This window comes from Cottoperca gobio, chromosome 1 (genome assembly GCF_900634415.1).
Source record: "Cottoperca gobio chromosome 1, fCotGob3.1, whole genome shotgun sequence".
Classification (NCBI taxonomy): Eukaryota; Metazoa; Chordata; class Actinopteri; order Perciformes; family Bovichtidae; genus Cottoperca; species Cottoperca gobio.
The window spans coordinates 26,620,697-26,635,061 of record NC_041355.1 but is presented as its reverse complement, the minus strand read 5'-3'; the positions used below and the strand labels follow the sequence as shown (position 1 = coordinate 26,635,061).

The following is a 14,365-nucleotide window of genomic DNA, read 5'->3' as shown; positions in this document are numbered from 1 at the left end:
CTGTCGAATGATTTGAAACCATGCACTTCAGGAAAGTGTGTGCTTCTGTTCACAACTTTCATTCATTGTTCGGTCAGTCTACTCTGAAATCTAGTCCCTCGCACATTTTCTGCTTTTGATTAAGGGGCTGTGTCTGACCCTTCCTGTAGCTTTTCTGAAATTATCCCTCTGACTCAGTGATTGGTCAGCTGTGTGGAGGGGACAAGGTTTCTCTTTCAGCTCTGTTTTTCTTTCTCCACACAACTATTTCTATCACATTTGAACAGCTGAGGTCAACACAGTGTCTTCCAGCTCTTAGAATGAGGTGGTTTTATGGTGATAGAGCATCAAGATGTGTTTGTAGATTAAACAAATATATTATGACGATTCATTAATGTTCAAAAGTAGACATCACTCACTGTGATCCTGGACTTGTTGTACGCCATTTTGCAGATCTGATCCTCCAGTTTACGTTTCTGATGCTGGAACTCTGTCATCAGACAGGAAATGTCCTCCTGAGCGACAGACAGACAGACAGAGAGACATGTAAAATAACTAGGGCTGCGTTAATTTTGATTAATTAATCACAGAAAAATGTACGCGACAAAAATGTGTACGCAGATTAATCGCGCTCTTGACCCTTCACGTCAACCGACACGGCGCGGCCACAGCATTCTCGTCAACATGATGGAAGCAGATGAGAAAACGTTACTTGGCCCAGTGAATGGAAAGTTTACATTTAATAAACTTCTGAATGTAACTTTTTATGCACAGCTTCAATTCCTGCAGCAAAGAATGTTCGAACCATCGGAGCACTTCAAGCCTGAAATATCTCCTCAAGGCAAAGCACTTAGCAGCTAGCTCGGAGCTAGCTAGCACCGCCGCTGATGCTAAAGTGAGCAACCCGTCTCGTCATACATCTCGATCAGTTGTTCAGACGCAGAATGAGTCGGTCTACCTGAGACACATTAACAACTCCATCGCAAAATGTATTGCAATGGACTGCAGGTGGTAGAGGACAGGGGGGTTCAGACTTTTAAAGATATTGTTTTTTGTGCAATGAAAGATTTTATGCCACTTCATGTCAATAATTAACATGTGATCAGACAGTCTCTTCACATATATTAATATTTATTATGATTATTATTATTAATGATAATATTATCATTAAAGGTGAACCGTGCAACTATGTTATTCAGGAAGTTTGTATCAAACAAGTAGCCCTTCGTATTATTCAGAACCCTTGAAGTAGCTCTCAGTATCAAAAAGGTTTGTGACCCCTGATCTACAGAGACCAGGACCGCAGCTGAGGACTGGAACAGAGATCTGGTGAATGCAGAGCGTGACGCTCAGGATTCAGCTCTATCTGATCCACCACAGTGGGTCTCTGATAAGAGTCCAGAGTACTGTTGACTCTCACATGCTCCATCTCACTCTCACTGGTGAATACGACCCTGAGATACTTGAACTTCTTCTCATAGAGCACCAGGACCTTAGATTGACTCTTATCCTGCTGCTTCACACTCACACTAAACTGATGAGCCCAGTGATAAAGTCGTCTGATCAAACAGCAGCCATTTTCTTTAGCTGACTGTCTGTAAGTACGCCCCAAAAATGGCAACCACCCAAAGTCAAACAGGAAGTACATACCAGAGGGCATGTGTTGGTAGAGGTCAAACCAGCTGTATTATGTATTATGTCATATTTATGAACACTAACAACATGTGACCTTATTGTTATTAAACTGGACACACAAATGGGATATTTGGTTAGTGTGGAACATAAAAGTCACTTAATCTCACTGTTTGATGATATGATGTGTGCTAATGGCTGCTTATCTCCACCGAGTCAACTGCACCAAACTGTTTGTAACTATCAGCAGATTCAACCCGACAACATCATATTGGTGAAAAATGACTATTAGAACTATGTTTGTACCTAAATTAACATAATATCACTTGAATATAGCAAGCCTTAGGAGCATGTATTCCATATCTGCGATATCAGATGTTTCCTCCACTAGTTGAACTAGTGAAAGCCAAAATGCTTGCTAGTGAACTAGTTGCATGTTACCCAGTGCTCAACTTGCGAATGAAGTGACACGATAATGATAAACTCATAAGTTCTGATTGGTTGGTATTATTTATTTTGAACTGGAGATCCAATAGGAATCATCAATGCACACTTCTTCCCTATTCCTCATTATTATTTTGTGCAACTAGAGTGACTGATGAGTATTTTGGCTTGCACTAGTTCAAGTAGTTCAGCTATTAGAGGAAACTGACGTCTGATATCAAGGCTATGGAAAAAATGCTCAAACGGCATTGAATATTTGATGTTTTATTTATATCATACAACATACACATCTTCTTTATAAATGTATACATCCTAGATATTTGATATTTATAAACTCATTAGGCTGTAGCTCACAGGTGTGACTTTGTTTATTTTCGTACCTTCATGCGGCTGTAGACGGAGCTCACAGGTGTGATTTTGTGTCCGCGGTGAGCACCGATGCTTCCACAGAGTCCACAGATCACCGATCGTTCGTCCTCACAGTAAAGGCTGAGCGGGTTGTGATGCTGAGGACACGACTCCGGCTGAGCTCCTCCTGAAACATTAACTTCCTATCAGGATGAACAAAACTGTGTGTCAACAAAAACATTCTACTGAAATATTTAATTAAAATATTTAGTCAAATGTTTCACTTTCTAAAGATCTTTTTAACCAATAAAAGGTGATGACAGGTATTTTTACCTGCAGAGCCTCAATGATTCTAGCCAAACTGACATTGGGAGGAGGACTGTCTCCGTCCACAGAACAGCGACACACAGGACACTGCAGCTGACCGAGCAGATCCATCGTCATTGAGCGCACACAACACCTGGAGAGGTGATGATAGGTGAGGACAGAACAAATGGGGACAGTAGAGGTGAGGACAGGTATATCCGATCCACCCAACATACCTGCAGTAGGAGTGTCCACACTGTAACATCAGTGGTTCAGTGAAGACGTCCAGACAGACTGGACACCTGAGCTGATCCTCCAGACTCTGACGACGCTCCATGTCCACACTGATCCCCAACACCTTGACCACCAGGACCAGAACCACCAGGAGCAGAACCACCAGGAACAGAACCAGAACCACCAGCAACACTTCCAAAAAGCAGCACTAAGACATGCTAATCGTCCGGCCTTAGGTTAAACTGACTTCAATGTTGTTAGTTTGTGTTTCTGAACCGACAATAGACCAATAGTTTTTTTCTTTTTTCTTTGTTGTGATTGGATGGACTGACAGAGGAGGTGGAGCCTGACTCCTTCATGTTTCGAGGTCATCAAAATATTCAAATTCAACTAAACATATACATCACCAATTGACTTGTCATTAGAAACATTATTATAAGTATTATTATTAATAATAATAATTACTAATAATAATAATTTTTGTTAATTATTGGAGCGTTTGATTCGGCCGGTTTGAACAGTGTTTGTTTGTGTTTCTGAACATTTCTGATAATGTAGTTTTATCTGATGGGCCAACCCCTGAAAGTCACCTTCAACAGGTAGAACTTTCCTTCATGCTCTTTCAAGGTTCAATGTGTAATTATGAGCCACCTAACCCTAACCTAACCCTAAAATGGCTCCAAACAATCTCTAATATTTATATTTGTTACAGTTGTATTAGTTTGGCATACTTATTGTATTCTAATGTATTGTGTATATCAGTGGCGTAGCTAGGCCTATTTTAGGTGGGCTTCACCTTAATGACATTCAACAGGGGACCCGTAAACAAAAAAGAAAGTAATTTGATACACGCTAGAATGCAGTTAAAAAATATATAATAAAACAAAATTAATAAAAAGCAGGTCTCTGTGTCACATGCTGGAACACCTCCCTAGGGAGGCGCCCAGGTGGCATCCTTACTAGATGCCCGAACCACCTCAACTGGCTCCTTTCAACGTAAAGGAGCAGCGGCTCTACTCCGAGTCTCTCACGGATGGCTGAGCTTCTCACCCTATCTCCAAGGGAGACGCCAGCCACCCGTCTGAGAAAACCCATTTCGGTCGCTTGTACCCGTGATCTCGTTCTTTCGGTCATGACCCAGCCTTCATGACCATAGGTGAGGGTAGGAACAAAGATTGACCAGTATATTGAGAGCTTTGCTTTCTGGCTCAGCTCTCTTTTCGTCACAACGGTGCGGTAAAGTGACCGTAGTACCGCCCCCGCTGCTCCGATTCTCCGGCCAATCTCTCGCTCCATCATCCCCTCACTCGCAAGCAAGACCCCAAGATACTTCAACTCCTTCACTTGGGGTAAAGGCTCATTCCCTACCCGGAGTAGGCAATCCACCGGTTTCCTGCTGAGAGCCATGGCCTCAGATTTTGAGGTGCTGATCCTCGTCCCAACCGCTTCACACTCGGCTGCGAACCGATCCAGTGACTGTTGAAGGTCACAGACCGATGATGCCATAAGGACCACATCATCTGCAAAGAGCAGCGATGAGATCCTCAGGTCACCGAACTGCAACCCCTCTCCTCCACGACTATGCCTCGATATCCTATCCATGAAAATCACGAACAGGATTGGTGATAAAGCGCAGCCCTGGCGGAGGCCAACATTCACTGGGAACGAGTCCGACTTACTGCTGAGTATCCGGACACCACTCTCGCTTTGGGCGTACAGAGATTGGATGGCCCTCAGAAGTGACCCCCTCACCCCATACTCCCGCAGCACCTCCCACAGTATCACCCATGGGACCCGGTCATACGCCTTCTCCAGATCCACAAAACACATGTAGACTGGATGGGCAAACTCCCAGGCCCCCTCCAGGATCCTTGCGAGAGTGAAGAGTTGGTCCGTTGTTCCACGACCAGGACGGAATCCGCATTGTTCCTCTTCAATCAGAGGTTCGACTACCAGCCGAACCCTCCTTTCCAGTACCTTGGAGTAGACTTTACCAAGGAGGCTGAGAAGTGTGATACCCCTGTAGTTAGCACACACTCTCTGGTCCCCCTTTTTAAATAGGGGAACCACCACCCCGGTCTGCCAACCCCTAGGCACTGTCCCAGACTTCCACGCAATGTTGACGAGGCGTGTCAACCAAGACAGCCCCTCAACACCCAAAGCCTTCAGCATTTCTGGACGGATCTCATTAACCCCTGCGGCTTTGCCACTGTGGAGTTGTTTGACTACCTCAGTGCCTTCCATCAGGGAAATTGACGATGATCCCCCATCAGCTTCCAGCTCTGCCTTTACCATAGAGGGTGTGTTAGTCGGATTCAGGAGTTCCTCAAAGTGCTCCTTCCACCGGCCGATAACCTTCTCAGTCAAAGTCAGCAGGGTTCCATCCATGCTGTACACAGCTTGGATGGTTCCTCGCTTCCCCCTCCTGAGGTGCCGGGTGGTTTTCCAGAAGCACCTTGGTGCCGACCGAAAATCCTTCTCCATAGCTTCTCCGAACTTCTCCCACACCCGCTGCTTTGCCTCTGACACGGCAGAGGCTGCCGCCCTTCTAGTCCCTCGGTACCCTACAACTGTTTCCGGAGTCCTCCCGGATAACATAACCCGGTATGACTCCTTCTTTAGTCGGACGGCTTCCCCACCGGGGTCCACCACGGTGTTCGAGGGTTACCGCCCCTTGAGGCACCTAAGACCTTGAGACCACAGCTCATCACCGCAGCTTCAGCAATAGAGGTTTTGAACATCACCCACTCAGGTTCAATGCCCCCATCCTCCACAGGGATGTCTGAAAAGCTCCGCCGGAGGTGTGAGTTGAAGATCCCCAGGACAGGGGCTTCCTCCAGACGTTCCCAATTCACCCGCACTACCCGTTTGGGTTTACCAGGTCCGTCCAGAGTCTTCCCCCACCCCTTGATCCAACTCACCACCAGATGGTGATCAGTTGACAGCTCCGCCCCTCTCTTCACCCGAGTGTCCAAAACATGCGGTCTCAGATCAGATGATACGATTACAAAATCGATCATTGACCTTTGGCCTAAGGTGCTCTGGTACCATGTGTACTTATGAGCATCCTTATGTTCGAACATGGTGTTTGTTATGGCCATTCCATGACTAGCACAGAAGTCCAACAACAAACGACCGTTCGGGTTTAGATCAGGAAGGCCCTTCCTCCCAATCACGCCTCTCCAGGTGTCTCCATTGTTTCCCACGTGTGCGTTGAAGTCTCCCAGCAAGACTACGGAGTCCCCTACTGGAGCCCCCTGCAGAGCTCCATTCAGGGTCTCCAAGAAGGCCGAATACTCCGAACTGCGGTTTGGGGCATAGGCACAAACAACAGTCAGAGTTTTCCCCCCATAACCCGAAGGCGTAGGGAGGCGACCCTCTGGTCCACCAGGGTAAACTCCAACGTAGCGGCGCTCAGCCGGGGGCTAGTGAGTATCCCCACCCTGGCCCAACGCCTCACACCTTGGGCAACTCCGGAGAAGAATAAAGTCCAACCCCTATCCAGGAGTACGGTTCCAGAATCAAGACTATGTGTAGAGGTAAGCCCCACCAGATCCAACTGGTAGCGCTCCACCTCTCGCACTAGTTCCGGCTCCTTCCCCCACAGAAAGGTGACATTCCACGTCCCCAGAGCCAGCCTCTTCTGCCCGGGTCTGGTCCGTCAAGGTCCCTTACCATCACTGCCACCCGTGTGACAGCACACCCGACCCCAGTAGTTTTTCCCATGAGTGGTGGGCCCACAGGATGGATGGATGGGAGGCACCACGTAGCTTCTTCGGGCTGTGCCCGACCGGGCTCCGTGGCAAGTCCGGCCACCATGCGCTCGCTGTCGGCCCGGGCTTCCTCCGGGCAGGGTCTCTCCTTTCCTTTCCCTTTTTTTCATGAAGTCGTTTTTGAACCATTCTTATCTGGCCCCTCGTCTGAGACCAATTTGCCTTGGGAGACCCTACCAGGAGCACCAGGCTCCAGACAACACAGCTCTCAGGTTCATAGGGACACACAAACCTCTCCACCACGATAAGGTGATGGTTCCCAGAGAAGAAGAAGCAAAGAAAATTCATAACAAAATGATGTAACTGAAGGAGTTCAAATCTGCTGGCATCCATTATTGTATAATAAAATGAAATAAGAAAATATAAGTTATTTCCTCCAGTAGTTTCTCTTGTAATTATACATTTTGTTAAACAGTTCACAGTTTTGTGACAACAAATCATCAGTTAGAGCTTTTAAGAACACTGCACAATGAAAAAGAAATATTACATTTTCCACTCGTCAAGATTGCATGGAAATATGAGTTGTTGCTCTCTCCTCGCAGTTCCTCCAATCTTCTGGGGTTGAGGTAGCTTTTTCAGCACATCACTGCGAGGAAAACAACCTTCATCACTTTCCTGCTAAACCCTTCTCTTTCCAGTTGTTAGGGACAGGGATGTTGTTTCTTTCTGCCAGTTCTAATGCCAGCTCACAGCATTTCTTTGGAGTAAGGCCTTATATCTGCTCAGCTTGCTATTTGTCGTGGTCTGCAAGACCCTTCTTTACCTCCTCTGTGAAGACCCTCTTTGCGTCTCCTGTTCCTGTGTACCCAACAGTGTTTACTCCCTTGAACTTCTTTGTTATGAACCTCCACAGAGTTGACCTGTCAATATTTCTGTCTTTTGCCACTGATCAGATGGATTTTCCACCCTTGACATCGCTGGCTGCTCTCTCCATCTCTTCAAGGGGTGTTGAGCCCCAGTTGATTTTCCTCTTGTAGATTCTTGGCATGATAGCTTTTCTAAAAATGTTTAGACCTAACCAGTTATGAAATACAACAGGGACATACAACGTAATGCTTCAGAGACATAACTTAGCTTCAGTACATTGTGGTAGGGTAAGTAACCACTGGGTCAATTTACCCCACAGCATTTGGCTCACTTTGCCCCATAGCCACAATTTTGGAAAAAAAACTGCCTAGCTTAACCGTTCAGGCTAATCTTTAGCCTAATGATTCACATGGTTGTATACGTTGGCAAATGCATATATAAATTGCATGTTGTTCATTGTTGCTTTTATATATATTTATATACACATCTTTATTCTTCACCTATTTAGATTGTACAAAATAGCTCGATGTTTGTTTGTACCTATCTTTGTTCAGTGTTGTTGTCCTGTATTGGATCCTGTTTTGTATGTATTCGGCCAATAAAGCTGATTCTGGTTCTGACTGGTTCGGAGAGAAATTAGTTGCATCTGAGATGTTTAGTGTTTTATCAGATGCAAAATAATTTTGGATGTCACATTAAGTGTTGAAATGTTTAAAAAGTGAACTCAGTAGACTATAGAGAAATGTGTTGACAACAGTAATAAAAAACACTGTACTGAACTAATATAAAGAATAAATGAACATGGAAAATGCATACAGTGGAAGTCCCACTGTAACCGACAAGTATTGTTTCTGATTGCCAATGTTGCCATCTACTGTATCTTTTTTAAACCTCATAATTATGACATATATATGTCATTATATATATATATATATATATATATATATATATATTTTTTTTTTGTTATGGCAAAGAGGCACACCAATTGGAGCTGGAGGTTCCCACCAGCACCTGAACACAGCACCAGATGTGGCTGTAAAGACTAGTCAGCATAGAAATGTTACTGATTGTTGATCCGACAGCTGTCTGTCCATGTCTGTTCACTTCAGGCCCTTTAAGAACCAAGAGGAGAGAGTAGGCTGTATATGCACACTCGGGTTGTTATTATGGCGGAAGGAAAGCAAAGCCGTCATTGAAACGTGTTGCACATTCAGCCCAGTGGGTGGCAGACATCTCTTTTCATCCCTTCTATACGTGTTTCCACATCCTGTGTAGCCTCCCTTCATGTAACTTCAGGTGTCTTTTAGGCTACTTGTACATTTATTGAAACCACTTTCAGTATGTTTGCCCATTTAAATCAAAGAGCTTTCAGTGGGTTGTGTGTGCTTAGCGCCTTGTGGCTGTCTGTATCGGGGGAGAACGTGTTCGAGAGTCGATCCGGTATGATCCAGGATCTCCGGACAGCCTTAGCTGACCTGGCCGGGAAGGGAAGGATTTACCTCGGCAGGCTGGCGGGGGAGCAGACGGTGCTCTCTGTACAGAAGGTGAGAGATGGAGGGAGTCAGTAAAAGAGTTCCACCGTTTGCGATTTAGGCTACTGAAGAAGTCTAATACGCAGAATATTTGTATATGTATTTATTGTCCGACAAGGGAACATAAATCTGTCTTGTATATATCCTAACAAAGGGAGACCGATAAAAATGGCAATGTTTTTCATCAACGCGCTGTATTTACCTACGTGATATCCCGGGAACACTACGGCCTATATAAATGTGTACGTTGTAAAACAGTATACGTTTGGACATGTAGCTATGAGCTGTATTGCCTCACATGGTCACATACATGTCATGTTGTCTAATCTAGGTCATGAAAAGTGAGCAACATGAAGGTTACTTCCTGGTTTCATTTTTTTCACTGGCAATGTGGACTAACTAATGTAAATGTAGGTAAAGCAGGCTGATCCCAATGTCTCATACATGTCTCCTGTCTGAACCCTTCCTTATTTAACCATGAATCCACCTTCAATGGCTCTACACACCCCCACCCCCTCTCCTCCAGGCTTTCTCTCAGGTCCTGGGTGTTGTCGCAGGAAGTTTGTCCGGGGGTCTGACTGTGCTCTTACAGTATGTCTCACACTTTCTGCAGGCTGCTGGAATCCAAGGTAAACATCACACACACACACACCAAAGTCTCTTTTGTCCATCACAAAGACGCAGACTCATTAGTTCCAGTGATGTTGCAGGTTGGTGATGACATCAGTCTTCAGTCTTACACCATAAATCCTTTTTCATCACTAAAAAGAAGTCAGATGGGTCAAGAAACATGGGCAATCTGAGGAGCTGACAGATTAGAAACAAAGCTGGTTTGTAAAATTTATTGATTGATATTGAGAAGAAAAAAAACTAAAGTGAACAGTAAAATGGCAGCAACAGTCCGTTTCCAACATCCATGACCGTTTATGGTTGACCATGTAGAATAGCAGATCAAAGGGAAACACTCTACTATTATTCTACTCTACTGCTCTATTGTTTCAATCAAAGTTGGCTGGTAACAACTTCTCAAATGTGAGTTTGGCATTTTTTTTTTTTTAATTAACCTTCTTTGTGTTTTTGACCTAAAGAGTCATTTTAAAAACATCACCTTGGACTCTGACATTTCATAAACTTAACAATTAATCAAGAAAATAATCAGCAGATTGATTGATAATGAAAATAATAGTTGGTTGCATATTGCAGCATAATATTACTAATCTGTTATTTTTGCTCATTCTTCCTGTTTTTCATAGTTGGTTTTCCCATCAGCAAAGTGACCCCAGAGGGGGTGATCTTTGTGGCCCAGTGGGTTCTCTTGGCTCTCATTGGCTTCTGGCTGATCTCCCTCGTCTTCCGATTGGTTGCCTCCACTCTGAGGCGTACTCTGTGGCTGCTGAAAGTGGGCATGGCTTTGGTCTGTTTCGGACTCATCCTGAGCGACCACAGTGTGGGCACAGATACCATGGCCGTCCGATTGGCTGTCCTGGTGTGCGTCTGCGTGCTGTTGGGCGTTGGGACTTCGAGGGGCTCTAATGCAGCCGATAATACAGCTCACCTGGAGGAGCAGGTAAAGATCCTGGAGAGACGGCTGAGAGAGATGGAGAGGTGGAGGAGGACGGAGGAGTGAAGGAGGGATTGAGAGAAGTCTGTTGTCTTCTGTCTTCACCCTCGATGCCACATGTACAGATGATGGAGCTCTGGTGTTCTTTTAGGGCTTCTGGAACTTTAAGGCAGAACGTTTTCTAGTTTGGACGTTTGGTAAAAGTAATTAATTACTCATGATTTGTTACCGACACAAAATGATTACTTTGTCATTCCTGGAAGCAGTGATTTGTTAGTCTACATGTTTTTGGTTGAACTCTTTCTCCCTTTACAATGTGCCACAGTGCGAAGAAAAAGCTTCCATCCTTTTTTACGTGTCAAAGAGTTAAATGAGAAGATTGATACCACACTCGTGCCTAGACATGATTTCCATCTTCTCATCCCACTATTGGAAAGAAAGCTAATTGGTGTGTTTTTCAAAACAATTTATTTAAATTATAATAGTAATAATACTTCCAGTCAGAGGAAGTCCACCTTTCTGGTATTTCTCATAATGAGAGAAAATTCTCAGGATATGCTTGTCGGGTATATTCTTTTTACAATTCTGACTGATATACAGAGGTTAGATCCATGCCTTAAGTGTTGCTCATTTACCAGCATTACAGTTCATATTAGTGGCCTGAGCTCAGTGATTAGCAGATAAATCGTACTGCTGGAGTGTGTACAGTAGTAGTGTGCCTTTGGAAATAGTTGTTATTCAACATATTCCAGATATCATTGTTAAACTCTTGTATAGAAAGCTATTTTGTTTAAAGCTTTTTATATGAATACAGAGCCAAAGACTAGTACCTATACATCTATCAATAATGATCTGATATTAAAAAGATGTGATCCTGATTAGAAAATAATTTGTTCACTTGGATGACGATCTTTGAAAAAAACAAAACGCATTGTTTGAAGATATTTCCAGAATCGTCAATGATTGTCCCTCCAACATGTGTGTTCTGAACATCAGCAGTATTATGACGTTGTTCGAGCAAACTGAAAGTTCCTCAGACCTTCCTCTTGTGCCTAACATTCAATGTAATAAATAATACATACATACATGTATAAGATTTATTTATGCTGTATTTAATATTGTATGTGCGATTAACTGAGTATATGTATGTATAAATATGTCTTTATTTAGGTGAAGTTCTAATTGTCTAAGTGCCAAACACTAAAACAGCATTCAATCAATTAATCTGTATGATTAATGCATTAACCCTACTTTAAATCACTTTCATTGATCAGACCTGATTCTATGAAACTGTCTGTATGGAACATACAAAGGTGGAGCTGCTGCTGTTTAAGGTCTTCTTTCAGTCTGCATACAGCTCCATCACCCTCCACCCATCAGAGGGTGAGAGCAGTCGTCTGCCTCCACCAACCATCAAGTTGCACATAAAGTCATCAGCATTCAGATCTCCCTCCAACTGAATCCTGTAAAATCATTTTAATGGTAAATTTGAAAATGAAAGAAACTCCAGAATGTCATATCTCATGCGTAGTTTCATTAACAGAGTTGCACAACCACATACAGTATGTATACTATATCATTTTTGGTGTAAAATGAGAAGTATGTTCATTGGCATCCAGAGGTGGATGGAACTGGACAGACCAAAATACTCAACAATTGGAGCGTTTAATGGTGTGTCCAACTCCATTAACACCCATAACCATCAACTACATCTACACTTTGTAAATATCGAGTACATTTACACAAAACAAAACATGTTCAAACACAGTTAATTTCACTATTACTATGTGAGAAACATCAGATCTACGACATGAAGGTAAAAAAACATCTTATTTTGCTGTTCAGTTTAATATGCAACTCCAAAAACCCTGTTGCCTAGACACCATATGCAGGGCATAAACTGAATCTAAAATTGTCAACATCTAGTCTGCATATAATGTGTTCACTGTATTTACTCACCTCCAGGAACACAATGAAAGACTACAACACTGTTAAGAAAGGCATTTGTGATGCAATTTACAGTTAAATGAACACCTGTTGGTGGCTTTACGGTGAACATTCTAGAGGAGCAGGAAGGTTTCTCCACTGTGGATACCAGGAGGGACACGGCAACCCTTGGCAGGCTACTGCACTCAAGCCATGTTGGTGTGGTGGCACTTGTTCTGTAAAAATCTTTCTTTGTGTATTCCTAAATGTTTGACAGAAAAAAGGGTAATAACTGACAAACATTAAGTTGCTACTGTCTTGACCCACGTTTGCTCTCGGTGAATATGGCTACTTCCTGCTGGACTGTGGTTTGGTGACACATGGCTGGGAGAAGGGCTCTGAACGGATTGATTGATGTTTTTTGCTGTAATAGTAAGGCGGGATGAGGCCACCCTAAAAGGCAGGCAAAGTGGTTCTTCTGGTAGCATTCTTACTACTACACTTGTTGCATTTACAACAGCCAGCCTTCACACCAAACCCCGTCATATGAATGGAATTATTACTATCAGAGGATTCAAAGGTTTTGTGGCGATTAACATTTGACCTTGACATACCATACCATTGACTAATACAAACTGATAGTGTTGACCTATGAAGAGGCATAGAATCCAAAAATGAGGTAGCTTTTGTTTTTGCAATTCTGCTTCTCTTAAGTCATGATTTGAGAGTATTTCTGATAGACTTTAAGACCCAGCCCAATTTACCCAACTTGTAGTGCCAAATGTTACACCACAACCGGCCTCCAGACCTGGGATAAGGCTGGAAAGTGGAAAGCTGAATTTAGATGTTGCACATAGTAAATGGAAAGACCGATCTGTTCAGTTGCCCAAAGCCGATGAATTAGCTGTTGCTAAGTCATCTTACACACATATACATTCAGTGCCTGTTACAAACAGATGATCAGGTCCATTGTTTATAGTCCGTACACACAGACAACAAAAAACTGTTTACTGGCCAAATTCACAAAAATGACAAAAGTGTTTAGTCTGAAGACACCCGAAGGCAACCTATTTGTCAATGAAGCATTTCTCATCTAGGATGCCGGTTATCTGTTAATATTGAGTGAAACTCTGATTTTTAAATAAATCTAAAGTCTTTTGCTTGATTGCTTGGATTTCCTTGCTAATCAGAAATAGAAAAGGAATCTAAGAAATGCAAAAGGTCTGGAATCAGTGACAATGTAGATCAAACCACAATCATGTGCTATGACATCTCTTAAACTTTTGTTAAAATGAAACCAGTCCTGCTTAGATTTACTCATCAGATGTTGATAATACATTGCTATTTTTAGAAGCGAACAGTTCAAGAAAACACCTCCTTTCTTTGTCTCCTCACTCAAATTTGATCCCCAAATAACTGCCTCCTACTGTCCAAACACAGCTGGCTAAACCAATAGATTTTATACCACAAATAAATGCTAATTTAGCCTAAAAACACACGATCTTCAGCCAGACAGGGGATTAAATACTGATCAAGGAATCTACTGTCCATTGTTTCCACCTGCGCCTGCTCACAGATGGGACCTGTAACACTAAAGTGAGGAAGGACTGTGAGGAAGCTGCTCCAGGAGTCAGCATCCCTAAAGGAAGCTTGTAGAGTTTTTGCCTCCGTCGATCTTGAACTGGAAAGCATCATCAGAGGAGCTGAGAATGTTGGTGGAGGAGGAGGAGGTCACTGGAGCCACAGGAGAGGATGCAGCTTCAGCCTGGAGGGGGAAAACAAATGTGTTTCCGCCACTGTATATGTATGGAATATGTGTTTAT

At 43.3% G+C, this 14,365-nt stretch overlaps 3 protein-coding genes across 3 annotated transcripts in view; 1 reads left to right on the top strand and 2 right to left on the bottom strand.

The window, feature by feature from the left end:
* LOC115011683 (E3 ubiquitin-protein ligase TRIM50-like) overlaps window positions 1-7,704 on the bottom strand; it is a 22,983-nt gene extending 15,279 nt beyond the window's left edge. The window contains exons 1-5 of the mRNA XM_029436885.1: window positions 7,623-7,704; window positions 2,946-3,135; window positions 2,737-2,863; window positions 2,436-2,606; window positions 399-494 (exon numbers count right to left, since the gene is read on the bottom strand). Coding sequence (XP_029292745.1) covers window positions 399-494; window positions 2,436-2,606; window positions 2,737-2,863; window positions 2,946-3,135; window positions 7,623-7,704 — 666 coding nt within the window. The remainder of the gene's footprint in view (window positions 1-398; window positions 495-2,435; window positions 2,607-2,736; window positions 2,864-2,945; window positions 3,136-7,622) is intronic.
* Window positions 7,705-8,689: 985 nt separating this feature from the next.
* tmem109 (transmembrane protein 109) lies at window positions 8,690-12,468 on the top strand. Its single transcript, XM_029453392.1, has 3 exons — window positions 8,690-9,067; window positions 9,582-9,684; window positions 10,309-12,468. The coding sequence occupies exons 1-3, from the start codon at window positions 8,864-8,866 to the stop codon at window positions 10,680-10,682; spliced, it is 681 nt and encodes a 226-aa protein (XP_029309252.1). The 5' UTR covers window positions 8,690-8,863; the 3' UTR covers window positions 10,683-12,468.
* LOC115022285 (formin-A) overlaps window positions 12,078-14,365 on the bottom strand; it is a 27,358-nt gene continuing 25,070 nt past the window's right edge. The window contains exon 14 of the mRNA XM_029453287.1: window positions 12,078-14,307. Within this exon, the coding sequence (XP_029309147.1) occupies window positions 14,182-14,307 (126 nt within the window). The 3' untranslated portion in view covers window positions 12,078-14,181. The remainder of the gene's footprint in view (window positions 14,308-14,365) is intronic.

Bases quoted from the DNA above. Each gene is read 5' to 3' on its own strand.
- tmem109 (XM_029453392.1), top strand. From the start codon at position 8,864: ATGTTTGCCCATTTAAATCAAAGAGCTTTCAGTGGGTTGTGTGTGCTT. The intron at 9,068-9,581 runs GTGAGAGATGGA...CCTCTCCTCCAG, and splicing joins CGGTGCTCTCTGTACAGAAG to GCTTTCTCTCAGGTCCTGGG. The intron at 9,685-10,308 runs GTAAACATCACA...TGTTTTTCATAG, and splicing joins GCAGGCTGCTGGAATCCAAG to TTGGTTTTCCCATCAGCAAA.